Source organism: Scyliorhinus canicula, chromosome 7 (assembly GCF_902713615.1).
Source record: "Scyliorhinus canicula chromosome 7, sScyCan1.1, whole genome shotgun sequence".
Classification (NCBI taxonomy): Eukaryota; Metazoa; Chordata; class Chondrichthyes; order Carcharhiniformes; family Scyliorhinidae; genus Scyliorhinus; species Scyliorhinus canicula.
Window position 1 is genome coordinate 34,381,947 of NC_052152.1, and position 14,562 is coordinate 34,396,508.

Below are 14,562 nucleotides of genomic sequence, written 5' to 3' on the forward strand. Positions count from 1 at the left end.
GCGGTCTACATCCCACCTCAGGCAGAAGTGAAGGCGGTGCTGGACGAACTGTACACAGTTATAAACAACTACTAAACAAAACACCCGGAGGCCTTGTTCATTGTGGCCGGGGACTTCAACAAGGGCAACCTCAAGAGTGTACTTCCAAAATTCCACCAGCACATCTCCTATCCCACCAGGAGCAACAACACTCTTGATCACTGCTACTCAAAAATCAAGGGCGCCTACCGTTCCTTTCCCCGACAGCACTTTGGGAAATCAGGCCATAAGACGGTGCTCCTCCTCCCGACACACAAGTAGAAACTCAAGCAGGAGAATCCAGCTAAGAATGTCGTGCAGTGCTGCTCCAAGAAAACAGAAGAGCTCCTACGCGACTGCTTGGAGACAGTGGACTGGTCCATATTTAATAACTCAGAGACCAACTAAAATGCGTACAGACTTCATCAGTAAATGTGTGGACGACTGCGTGCCAAAGAAAGCAGTCCGTACGTTCCCCAACCGGAAACCATGGCTCAATCGCGAGATTGACTCCCTACTGAAGGACAGGTCTGAGGCAGTCAAGTCAGGCGACTCTGGCCTATACAAGAAATCCAGGTACAACCACCGCAAAGCTATCTGAGATGCCCAAAAGAGAATATCAGACCAAGCTAGAGTCACAGACTAGCGTTACAGACTCTCAACAGTTGTGGCAAGGCCGAAACAGCATAATGGGCTAAAAAGTAAAGTCGAGCAGTATCTCCAGCAGCCGTGCACCCCTCCCCGGTGAGCTCAATGCATTCCAAGCTCTGTTCAAGCAGGAAACCAACAATCCGCTGTCGAGTGCCCCAGCAGCCCATAACACACCTATACCCACCATCACAGCTTCCGAAGTCAGATCGGCTTTCCTGAAAGTGAACCCTCGGAAGGCGATGGCTCCAGAAGGGGTCCCTTATCATGCACTAAGAGCCTGCGCGGACCAGATGCCAGATGTGTTCGCAGACATTATTAACCTGTTCCTACTCCACTTCGAGGTCCCCACCTGCTTCAAGAAGACCACCATCATACCAGTGCCAAAGAAAAACAAGGCAATGTGCCTCAATGACTACCATCCGGTGGTCCTGACTTCAGTCGTAATGAAGTGCTTCGAGAGGTTGCTCATGAAGCAAATCACCTCCATACTCCCAGAACGCCTTGATCCACTGCAATTCGCATACCGCCGCAACCGGTCCACAGCAGACACCATCTCCTTGGCCCTACACTCATCTCTAGAGCATCTCGACAAGAAGGACTCCTACATCAGACTCCTATTTATTGACTACAGCTCTGCCTTCAACACCATAATCCCAGCCAAGCTCATATCAAAGCTCCAAAACCTAGAACTTGGCTCCTCACTCTGCAACTGGATCCTCAACTTTCTAACCCACAGGCCACAATCAGTAAGAATAAACAACAACACCTCTTCCACAATGATACTTAATACCGGGGACCCGCAAGGCTTCGTACTTAGCCCCCTACTATACTCCCTGTACACACACGACTGCATGGCAAAATTTGGTTCCAACTCCATCTACAAGTTTGCTGACAATATGATCATAGTGGGCCTGATCTCAAATAACAAGTCAGAATATAGGAGGGAGATTGAGAACCTAGTGGAGTGGTGCAGCGACAACAATCTATCCCTCAATGGCAGCAAAACTAAAGAGCTGGTTATTGACTTCAGAAAGCAAAGTGTTGTACACACCCCTGTCAGCATAAACAGGGCCAAGGTGGAGATGGTTAGCAGTTTCAAATTCCTAGGGGTACACATCTCCAAACATCTGTTCTGGTCTACCCACCTCGACGCTACCACCAAGAAAGCACAACAGCGCCTATACTTCCTCAGGAAACTAAGGAAATTCAGCATGTCCCGATTAACTCTTACCAACTTTTACAGATGCACTATAGAAAGCATCCTATCTGGCTGCATCACAGCCTGGTATGGCAACTGCTCCACCCAGGACCGCAAAAAAGTTCAGAGAGTCGTGAACACAGCCCAGTCCATCACACGAACCTGCCTCCCATCCATTGACTCCATCTACATCTCCCGCTGCCTGGGGAAAGCGGACAGCATAATCAAAGTCCCCTCCCACCCAGCTTACTCACTCTTCCAACATATCCCATCGGGCAGGAGGCACAAAAGTCTGAGAGCACGCACGCAGACTCAAAAACAGCTTCTTCCCCACTGTCACCAGACTCCTAAATGACTCTCTTATGGACTGACCTCATTAACATTCCACCCTGTATGCTTCATCCGATGCCAGTGCTTATGTAGTTACATTGTATACCTTGTGTTGCCCTATTATGTATTTTCTGTTATTTCCTTTTCATGTACTTAATGATCTGTTGAGCTGTTCGCAGAAACATACTTTTCACTGTACCTTGGTACACGTGACAATAAACAAAAAGCCAATCCAAAATAAATCGTTCTAACCGGTATTGATTTTATACAGAAGACAGTGTGCAAAAATATTAGAGTTGGAAAAGCAGCGAACTGTTTGTGCCTTGGCCTGCTCAGTTCAGCACAGGATGAAGTCTCTATTGGGGCAAGAAATCAGCCAATACAGCACTATCCAGCATCCCTGCAACTGGGACAAGATCATGTTTGTCTCTGACCTTCCTCCTGATCAGATGGTTTACAGACTCCCGGGCTGCGATCCTCCCTTCTGGGGACTAAGTCCCCACGCTGGCGGGAAAACCGGCGCCAATGACTCCGGCGTCAATGGCCCCCTAAGGTAAGGAATTCTCACCTTTCTAGGGGGCTAGGTTGCTAGGGGCGGAGTGGTTGCCGCCGCTCCAGCCGGCGCTGAAGGGACGGCGCATGTTCGCGGAATGGCCAGCATGATTCCGCGCATACGCGGACCGGCCAGCATATTCTTGTGCATGCGCGGGGGGGTTCTCATCTCCGCGCCACCCACCGGGCAATATGGCAGAGCCCTCCAGGGGCCCGCGTGGAAGGAAGAAGTGCCCCCACGGAACATGCCCGCCTGCAGATCGGTGGGTCCTGATCGCGGTTCAGGCAAAAAACGGCGTCGGAGAATACGGCAGCAGGCGTCGGGGCGGGATTCGTGCCTCTCACCGGAGATTCTCCGACCAGGCGGGGGTTCGGAGAATTCTCTGCTTACATTTATCTCTGCTTACAAATGTCGAGCTGCTGTTATTGGTGTATCAATCAACCAGGAGCCTTCACTGGTGACCTGATAAAAGGAAAGAAACTCAGGGGAGGCAAGAGGACTCACTTGTAAATAGAAGTACTTAAAAGATTATCCTGATGCAACAAAATCCAAAGAGTTGGCCCGAGGGTTGGAAAATGTCTAAACCTTTCCACACAAAATCAAATAATTTTCTACATTACTGAAAAAAAGAAGATTCATGCCAAAGCCTTTTGCCTTGCATTTATCAGGACACTTTGTAAGAATAAGGGGAAAACAATCATTTATGAGAAGAAAGTATTGATAGGTTGACAAGAGAATGCACCAGTTGATGGTGACTGATAGTTAACTGCCAAATATCTGATGCCAAGACATCCTGAGGAAGGATATTCTTGCTATGGGGGGAGTGCAGCGAAGGTTTACCAGGCTGATTCCTGGGATGGCAGGACTGCCATATGAGGAGAGACTGCATTGGTTAGGATTATATTCATTGAAGTTTAGAAGAGAGAGGGGGAATCTCATTGAAACTTATAAAATTCGAAAAGGAATAGACAGGATAGATTCAGAAAAAATGTTCCTGATGGTGAGGGAGTCCAGAATTAAGGGTCATAGTTTGAGGATACGGGGTAAACCTTTTACGACTGAGGTGAGGAGAAATTTCTTCACCCAGAGAGTGGCAAATCTGTTGAATTCACCACCACAGAAAGTAATTGAGGTCAAAACGTTGTAATTTCCAGATATAGCTCTTGGGGTTAAAGGGATCAAGGGATATGGGGGGAAGGTGGGATCAGAGTATTGAACGTGATGATCAGCCATGATCAGAATGAATGGTGGAGCAGGCTAGAAGGGCCAAATGGCCTCCTCCTGTTTCTATTTTCTATGTATGTTTCTATGTATGTAGGCTGCATGTCCCATATCCCAGCTGCTGTTCGCAATGAGCCCATGCTTGCAAAACTCAAAACAGTGTCCAATGTTAGATGTGATTCCTTGATTGGACAACATTTAATCCTGTGTGCTAAGAATTACACTAATAACCAATTTAAGACTGTAAGTCGGACTGGCAGTGTGCTGCATTTGTGTGTACTGGAAGCTACATATATTAATACACAGGGCCCTTTTCTTTGCAGACAGAAAGAGCATATGTACATGCATTGTGTCTGCTTTAGCTAAACAAAATAAGTGAGAGCCATTCACAGACCATATCCTCTGGACAACTACTTGGCTAATCAGGGTCAAGCAGCTTGGTTTGAATTTCAAACAATGCATGGCAGTTAACTGTCAGTCACCATTCTCCATGGCAACACCTCTACCAATCAGGGTATATTTGCCAACCAATCGATATTCTTTCTTCTCATGCAGTATAAATTGTTGTTTTCCCCTTATATTGATATTCTTGTGAAGTGCCCTGATGAGTGTAAGACAATAAGCTTTGACACGTCTCTTCTTTCTTCAGCAATACTACCAAGTTCTGTAAGACAGAAGACAGTACCGGACCAAGCTCGAATCCCAGATTAGCCACACGGATCCCCGCCGTCTGTGGCAAGGTCTGCAAGACATAGCAGGCTACAAGATGAAGGCATGTAAAATCGTCGGCTCCAACGCACCCCGCTCTGATGAGCTCAACGCATTCTATGCCCGCTTTGAGCAAGACATCAGCGAGAGCGAGCCCTCCAACCCAGAAGCCGCGGATGAACTTGTATCTGAGATCACCATTGCAGATGTCAGAGCAGTCATCTCGAAGGTCAACCCACGGAAAGCCACTAGCCCAGATTGGGGGCGGAATTCTCCGCTCCTGGGAAAAATCGGGAGGGCTGTCGTGAACTCGGCCGAGTTTCACGACGGCCTCGGAGGCCACTCCTCGCCCCCTATTCTCCCCTCCCGGCGGAGCTAGGAGCGGCGCTCCGTAACTCTCAGCCGCGGGGGCGTCGCACCAAGAATGACGCGGCTGGCGCGCCTAATGACGTCAGCCGCGCATGCGCAGGTTGGCCGGCTCCAACCCGCGCATGCGCGGCTGACGTCATGATGCTGACGGCACGAACCCGTGAATGCGCAGTGGCCGTCTTTCCCCTCAGCCGCCCCGCAAGACGTGGCGGCTTGATCTTGCGGGGCGGCGGAGGGGAAATAGTGCGTCCGATTGTTGTGCACCGATCGCGGGCATGTCCCCTCCCGAGCAGTCGTGGTGCTCTTTCCTTTCTAGGCCACCTACAAGCCCCAAACGGGCTTCTCACTCCCGTTTCACGACGGTAGCGACCAGGTGTGGTTGCCGCCGTCGTGAAACGGCCGCGAACGGCAGGCCGCTCAGCCCATCCGGGTCGGAGAATCGCTGTTCGCCGTGAAAAACGGCGAGCGCCGATTCTTTTGAGCGGGGGGGGGGGGGGGGGGGGGGGGGGGGGGGGGGAGGAGGAGGAGAATTGTGGGGGGGCGCCAGGGGGGCGTGAAATCTGTCAGAGGGCCCTCCCGCGATTCTCCCACCCGGCGTGGGGGGCGGAGAATCACGCCCGGGGTATCCGGACGAGCACTCCGGTCTTGCGTAAATCAGCTGGCTGGGGTATTCGCAGACATCTTCAACCTCTCTTTACAACAATATGAGTTCCCTATCTGCTTCAAGAAGACGACCATCATCCCTGTCAAGAAAAGTCAAGCAGTGTGCCTTAATGACTATTGTCCTGTGGCTCTGACATCCATCGTCATTAAGTGCTTCGAAAGGTTAGTCATGGCACGAATCAACTCCAGCCTCCCAGATTGCCTTGATCCACTATAGTTTGCCTACCATTGCAACAGGTCCACAGCAGACGCCATCTCCATGGCCCTGCACTCTACCCTGGAACACCTAGATAACAAAGACACCTATGTCAGACTCCTATTTATCGACTACAGCTCAGCCTTCAACACCATCATTCCTACAAAACGCATCTCCAAACTCCGTGGCCTTGGCCTCAGCTCCTCCCTCTGCGACTGGATCCTGAACTTTCTAACCCACAGACCACAATCAGTAAAGATAGGCAACAACACCTCCTCCATGATCATCCTCAACACCGGTGCCCCACATGGCTGTGGCCTCAGCCCCCTACTGTACTCCTTATACACCTATGACTATGTGGCCAAATTCCCCTCCAACTTGATTTTCAAATTTGCTGATGACACCACCGTAGTAGGTCGGATTTCAAACAATAACGAGACAGAGTATAGGAATGAGATAGAGAATCTGATGAACTGGTGCGACGACAATAATCTCTCCCACAATGTCAACAAAACGAAGGAGATTATCATCGACTTTAGGAAGCGTAGTGGAGAACATGCCCCTGTCTACATCAATGGGAACAAAGTAGAAAGGGTCGAGAGCTTCAAGTTTTTAGGTGTACAGATCTCCAACAGCCTGTCTAGGTCCCCCCATGCCGACACTACAGTTAAGAAAGCCCACCAACGACTCTACTTTCTCAGAAGACTGAGGAAATTTGGCATGTCAGCTACGACTCTCACCAACTTCTACAGATGCACCATAGAAAGCATTCTTTCTGGTAGTATCACAGCTTGGTATGGAGCCTGCTCTACCCAAGACCGCAGGAAACTACAAAAGGTCGTGAATGTAGCCCAGTCCATCACGCAAACCAGCCTCCCATTCATTTACTCTATCTATAATTCCCGCTGCCTCAGAAAGGCAGCCAGCATAATTAAGGACCCCACCCACCCCGGACATACTCTATTCCACCTCCTTCCGTCAGGAAAAAGATACCAAAGTTTGAGGTCACGTACCAACTGATTCAAGAACAGCTTCATCCCGACTGCCATCAGACTTTTGAATGGACCTACCTCGTATTAAGTTGATCTTTTCTCTACACCTTGCTATAACTGTAAAATTATATTCTACAGTCTCTCCTTCCTTCCTTATGTACGGTATGCATTGTTTGTACAGCATGCAAGAAACAATACTTTTCACTGTATACTAATACGTGACAATAATAAATCAAATCAAATCAAACTACCAAACAAACATTTTTCTACATGTTGTGTTAAATCCGAAGTTCAATTAGACAATACAAGAGAAAACAATGGTGATGGAGGTGTCGTTTCAAATGGCAATAGAAGGTTCCACTGCAAAGAAGAATCGTGAGTTCTTAGCTCATTTAGACTATAATTGCGATCAGACTCTCACCTGCATATCAAAAGTTGCTGATGATTCTTCTCCCTCCTTCATAGAGAACTGACCACCTTCAATCAAAGTATTTGTCAACCTCAGCTTTGACGTAGCTCGTCTGTAAATCAATTCTTCAATTGTGTCTCTTCCAATCAGCCGAATAATTTTGACAGGCCTTTATATATAAAGAAATTACTTTAGAGGAGAGAAAGACTTTGTGAGTTCCATTCATCTTGACAAATGAACTGACTTTAATGTGTGTCATGCCACATTACCGAACATTGTCGAAATGTAGGTAAGTACAAGTTCAATTTTATACAAAAGGCAATACAAATCCTGCAGTGTAATATTGAAGACATTCTCCACACTCAACTTCAATGCTCTTCAGATGTGACATTAAAATACAATAAAATTACATTGTTCAGATCTTGCTAACAGAAATATAGAACTTCCTTATTGCAAAAAGATGCTGTCAGAAAAAAATGGGAAAGCACATTCTATAATATCTGTACATTGGTGTTTCCTCGGTGTTAATTAGGCATCTTTTGCATAATGTTATTTTTACAGAATTGAACTTCAGATTACTACAGCAAAATTGGGCAGGGCCTGGAAATGAATTTTGGGGATTGTGATGTTGAATTACCCAGCACCTGTTGCTTCCAATGCAAGCAGGACACAAGCTTACAGCTGCCTGCGAATGTAAATGATTTCAATGTGCAGCCGGTGATAATCACTGATTTGGATGGCAATTGGCCCAAACAGAGGATTCAAAATCTTGAAAAGCTAACATGACTTAAAACTCGTCTCAACCACTTAAAGACAGCTTGCGCCTCTGGAGCAGATGCTGGAAATCATTCCAAAAGTGATTTTCACGTGGAAAACATGCAATAAAGACACAGAATGGGCTCCAGGGTTTTCCAACACTGCACTGAGGTCACATCAGTGAAACAGATTGCATCACACTTACTGACATATTTCCCCCTCTCTCGCAGGACAAGCTGGCATCTAACTAGAAGCAACATCAACTAACCAGCAGGGAACAGGCACATTTGCATATCCTTACCCCAACGGAAGAGATATTGGGCACCATCACTGCAGCATCCAAGGCTGAGGCCAATGATGATTATGTGTTCATATCTAATCCTCCTTCTTACATCCCACTTCCCTATCATCCCACAATCTCTTCTGATTTACAAGGTGGAAGTATGCACTTCTTCCCTCGCTGTACCTTTCTCCTTTCAACAACCTGCCAAAGACCTGCAACCTGGCCTGTCAGCGATGGAAGTGCAAGAGGTGGAAGGGAGTGGTGATGAAATCAGCATCACTCACTCTCACACTTGCAGCCACCTGCCTAAATACTGAAATTGATTGTAACTTAGCGGTTAACTTAAGAGGCGAGGGAAGAGGGCACAAATGGCCTTCAGCCAGGGCAGGGGACATAGGCCGTGCTTGTGCCAGTTCACCAGAAAGCAAGGTCACACATAAATTCTTTTTTTTATAAATTTAGATTATCCAATTATTTTTTCCAATTAAGGGGGCCAATCCACCTACTCTGCACATTTTTGGGTTGTGGGGGTGAAACCCACGCAGACACAGGGAGAATGTGCAAACTCCACACGGACAGTGACCCAGAGCCGGGATCGAACCTGGGACCTCAGCGCCGTGAGGCAGCTGTGCTAACCACTAGGCCACCGTGCTGCCCTCGCACATAAATTCTGATGCAGAGGACTATGGGGAGTCCTTTGATGGGGCAACCTACAGAATAAGGTGAATGGATATGCACAATGAAATGCCTTGCACACTGACAGTCCTGCCAGAAAACCTGCGCGCAATGTCAAAGACCAGGAAGGTGTCTGACGCCAACTTTGCACAAGGCTTGCAGGGAGTTTGAAGACCATGCTTTCCAATGTGGACGTAGTCTACAACTCCATTATCACACCATGAGGCAGGGTCTGATAGCTGATGCCTCAATTCCTATTGCAGCAGAGCAGAAGTCGTCTAAATTCTGGGTTCTGTGAAAAAAGCTCAGACTAAAGTGGCACAAGCCCAGCTTCTGAAGGAGATGCAGAAGGTGATAGAGATCAACAAGGATTTGCGAGGCAAAATGGAAGACCTGTAAAACAGATCCAGGCGACAAAATTTGAGGATTGTGGGGCTGCCCGAAGGAGTGGAAGGCCCGAGGCTGACTGAGTATTTTGCCACGATGTTGGCGAAGCTATTGGGGGAGGGGGAGGATCCCTCCCGATATGAACTGGATCGGGCTCATCGGTCATGGAGGCCTGTACCAAAGGCGAGTGAGCCGCCAAGAGTAGTGACTCTATGCTTCCATAGGTACAGTGTAAAGGAGAAGGTCCTGTGCTGGGCTAAGCAGAAGCGGGTGGTGCAGTGGGCTGGAGCTGGTATATGTATATACCAGGATTTTACGGTGGAGCTGGCGAGGAGGTGGGCTGCCTTCAACCGGGTGAAGAGGGCACTGTACATTAGCAAGGTGCAGTGCGGCATTGTATATCCAGCGAAGCTGAGGGTGACCTACAAGTTCAAGGACTTTTATTTTGGGACGGCGGAAGCAGCAGAGGAGTTTGCAAAGACAGAAGGACTGTGGCAGAATTCAGAAATGGTCATGTACGATGTAGCCTCATGACTGTATTTTTTTTCTTTTTGTTTCACTGCGTGCTGGCGTATGGGCTACAGGAGCCAACGTCGTGTATATTTGGACAAGGAAAGAAATGGGACTTTCAGTCGTAATCTGGATCTGGCATCTGGATAGAAATTGTCCCATTGGGCAGACGCAGCATGGGTTCGTAAAAGGCAGGTCATGCCTAACTAATTTAGTGGAATTTTTTGAGGACATTACCAGTGCAGTAGATAACGGGGAGCCGATGGATGTGGTATATCTGGATTTCCAGAAAGCCTTTGACAAGGTGCCACACAAAAGGTTGCTGCATAAGATAAAGATGCATGGCATTAAGGGTAAAGTAGTAGCATGGATAGAGGATTGGTTAATTAATAGAAAGCAAAGAGTTGGGAAAAATGGGTGTTTCTCTGGTTGGCAATCAGTAGCTAGTGGTGTCCCTCAGGGATCCGCGTTGGGCCCACAATTGTTCACAATTTACATTGATGATTTGGAGTTGGGGACCAAGGGCAATGTGTCCAAGTTTGCAGATGACACTAAGATGAGTGGTAAAGCAAAAAGTGCAGAGGATACTGGAAGTCTGCAGAGGGATTTGGATAGGTTAAGTGAATGGGCTCGGGTCTGGCAGATGGAATACAATGTTGACAAATGTGAGGTTATCCATTTTGGTAGGAATAACAGCAAACGGGATTATTATTTAAACGATAAAATATTAAAGCATGCCGCTGTTCAGAGAGACTTGGGTGTGCTAGTGCATGAGTCACAGAAGGTTGATTTACAAGTGCAACAGGTGATTAAGAAGGCAAATGGAATTTTGTCCTTCATTGCTAGAGGGATGGAGTTTAAGACTAGGGAGGTTATGTTGCAATTGTATAAGGTGTTAGTGCGGCCACACCTGGAGTATTGTGTTCAGTTTTGGTCTCCTTACTTGAGAAAGGACGTACTGGCGCTGGAGGGTGTGCAGAGGAGATTCACTAGGTTAATCCCAGAGCTGAAGGGGTTGGATTATGAGAAGAGGTTGAGTAGACTGGGACTGTACTCGTTGGAATTTAGAAGGATGAGGGGGGATCTTATAGAAACATTTAAAATTATGAAGGGAATAGATAGGATAGATGCGGGCAGGTTGTTTCCACTGGCGGGTGACAGCAGAACTAGGGGGCATAGCCTCAAAATAAGGGGAAGTAGATTTAGGACTGAGTTTAGGAGGAACTTCTTCACCCAAAGGGTTGTGAATCTATGGAATTCCTTGCCCAGTGAAGCAGTTGAGGCTCCTTCATTACAGATTTTTAAGGTAAAGATAGATAGTTTTTTGAAGAATAAAGGGATTAAGGGTTATGGTGTTCGGGCCGGAAAGTGGAGCTGAGTCCACAAAAGATCAGCCATGATCTAATTGAATGGCGGAGCAGGCTCGAGGGGCCAGATGGCCTACTCCTGCTCCTAGTTCTTATGTTCTTATGTAATGAGGGTTCTTTGGGGTGTGGATGTGTATGCGGGGTTTGTGTGCTAAAGGGGACTTCTGGGTTTTCCTGGGGCCGGGCAAAGGGGAAAGAGACCCGGCGGGGGCCTCCCCACTGGCCGGTTTAAGCCGGCCAGTGAACGGGGATGAGGTGGGGGGAGGGGCTGCGGCCATCGGAGCTGGGCAGAACAGGGTCCGATGAGTCAAGCCGGGGTGGAAAGTTGGGAGAAAGGAACCGAGGTTGGGGGGAGGGGTTTTACAAGAGGAAGTGGAGGGGAGGAGTTGGGGGGGGGGGGGGGGGGGGGGGGGGGTTTACAACTCTTGGGTGTCATTTATGGTACTCTTTCGGAGGCTGAATGGCATTGAGTGTCGGGGGCGGGGGGAACTCTATCGATTAATGGTGACCATGGGCGATTCCGGACTCCTTTTTCTTTTTCTCCTTTGTTTTTTTTCCACCGTGGGAGAGTTTGTTTTATTTGATGCATATATTGACAGGTGGGCCGTTGGTTGGGGTGGTGGGAGTATGGGATCGTTGTTGATGTTAAGGGTATTGTATTTGTTACCGTTTACTGCTTGTTGGGGGGTGTAAATTTTGAAGGAAAATGTGAAAATGGAGAATAAAAATATATTTTTTAAAACTTCAAGATGGTTTCATTTTTCACCTTTTCACTTTCCTTTCAGAAATATTGACAGTGAATATTAGTTTTTTTTGAACAAAACAAAACACACAAACATTTATAATAACATAATCCATTTTAGTTCTTCTTCTTCTTCCTTCTGGAATCCCTCTTCATTTAGAGTCTCTTTAGACAAGAAGATCTCTGCATGATCCATCCATTTCTCTACGCCTCGGCATTTCTCTTTAAAGTCAGATACTTTAGTTCAATCTGATCACAGGGCCCCTTGCATTGGTTAACACAGCCTTCAGGCAGTTAAATGCCTGTTGAAACTCCAATGTCCAGTGAGATTTTCGACGTTTCTTCAGCAAGTCCATCAGTGGAGCAACCATGCTGCAAAGATTTGGCATAAATGTTCGATCAAATCCACCCATGCCAAGAAATCACCTCATTTCCCTTTGTGTCGAGGGTATCGGAAACTCCCCAATAACTTTTGTGTTCACTTCCCGTGGGACCATTTGACCCTGTCCAATTGTATGGCCAAGGAAAGCGACTTGGGCTGTTCCAAATTCACTTTTGACTAGGTTTACCACCAAACCTGCCCCCTGAAGTCGACTGAATAACTCCATTAGTTGCTTCAAATGTTCTTTCCATGTCTGGCTGAAAATTACCAGATCGTCGATGTATATCGCACAATTGGGTAATCCTGAAACAATTTTGTTAGTTAACCGTTGAAATGTGGCTGGGGCATTTTTCATGCCAAATGGCATAACTTTAAATTGGTATATACCACCTGGAGTCACAAAACCTGAAATCTCTTTCGCCCTTTCGGATAAAAGTAACTGCCAGTAACCTTTAATTAACTCCAGTCTGGAAATAAAAGCGGATTGTCCCACCTTCTCAATGCAATCCTCCAAATGTGGGATAAGAGTCCGTTCTTGTAACTGCATTAACTTTCTATAGAACTTTCTATAGTTCACACACAACCGTTGGGTACCGTCCGGTTTTGGTACCATCACTATGGGTGAGCTCCATTGGCTGCAACCCACTTCAATCATGCCATTCTTAAGCATACTTTCAATCTCTTTGTTAACCTGTGCCAATTTTAAAGGGTTAAGTCTGTATGGATGTTGTTTAATTGGAACAGCATTTCCCACATCTACATCATGTATAGCCATTTTAGTGCTTCCCAACTTATCTTCACAAACTTGCCCATGTGATATCAATAACTCTTTCAGATCAGTCCGTTTTTCCTCTGGAACGTAACTCAACAATTTATCCCAATTTTTAAGAACATCCTCGTTTTCCAATTTAATTTGAGGTATGTCAAATTCAAAGTCATCTGGATTTGGTTCGTCACTTTGAGTTTGAATCATTAAAACCTCCTCCTTTTGCTCTCCTTCCCTTTCAAAGTACCTTTTAAGCATATTCCTTGACACAATCGGTGAGTTTTCCTTCTATCTGGCGCTCTTACCACATTATTCAACTCACTTAATTTCCTTTCAATCTGATAAAGTCCAAAAAACTTTGCTTTTAAAGGTTCAACTACCACTGGTAACAATACTAAAACTTTATCTCCACTGGCAAAACTACGAACATTGGATTTCTTGTCTGCTACCCTTTTCATCACATGTTGTGCAACTTTTAAATGTTGTCTAGCCAATTCACCTGCTCTATTTAATCGTTCCCTAAAATTTGACACGTAATCCAATAATGTAAGTTCCGATTTCTGATTCGCCAATTTTTTCTTAATCAATTTAATTGGCCCTCTTATCTCATGACCAAAAATTAGTTCAAAAGGACTGAATTTGATTGACTCATTAGGTGCATCCCTAATTGCAAACAGTATGAATGGAATTCCTTTATCTCAATCCTCTGGATAATCTTGACAATAAGCCCTCAACATTGTCTTTAATGTCTGATGCCATCTTTCTAACGCCCCCTGCGACTCTGGATGGTACAGAGTTGATTTATAAATGTTTTTATTCTCCATTTTCACATTTTCCCCCAAATTTATCACCCCGCCCACAAACAGTAAACGGTAACGAATACAAAATCAGGGAGTTGATTTAAATTGTTTTATTCCTAAGCTATCCATAACTGGTGTCGCACAGTGGGCTAAACAGCTGGCTTGTAATGCAGAACAATGCCACCAGCGCGGGTTCAATTCCCGTACCGGCCTCCCCGAACAGGCGCCAGAATGTGGCGCCTAGGAGCTTTTCATTGAAGCCTACTTGTGACAATAAGCGATTATTTATTGTTATTATTATTAACTTCTATGAATAGCCTTGAGCCTTGATCCGATTGAATTTTTGTGGGTAATCCATATCTAGTAAAGAATTTAAGCAACTCCTCCACAATCTTTTTATCTGTAATATTGCGCACTGGAATGGCAGCACGGTAGCATAGTGGTTAGCACAAATGCTTCATAGCTCCAGGGTCCCAGGTTCGATTCCCGGCTTGGGTCACTGTCTGTGGAGTCTGCATGTTCTCCCCGTGTGTGCGTGGGTTTCCTCCGGGTGCTCCGTTTTCCTCCCACAGTCCAAAGATGTGCA

At 46.5% G+C, this 14,562-nt stretch overlaps 1 protein-coding gene across 1 annotated transcript in view; it reads right to left on the reverse strand.

Annotated features, from left to right (window-relative positions):
• chd1l (chromodomain helicase DNA binding protein 1-like) overlaps positions 1–14,562 on the reverse strand; it is a 160,007-nt gene that overhangs the window by 46,594 nt on the left and 98,851 nt on the right. The window contains exon 14 of the mRNA XM_038801727.1: positions 7,321–7,477. Within this exon, the coding sequence (XP_038657655.1) occupies positions 7,321–7,477 (157 nt within the window). The remainder of the gene's footprint in view (positions 1–7,320; positions 7,478–14,562) is intronic.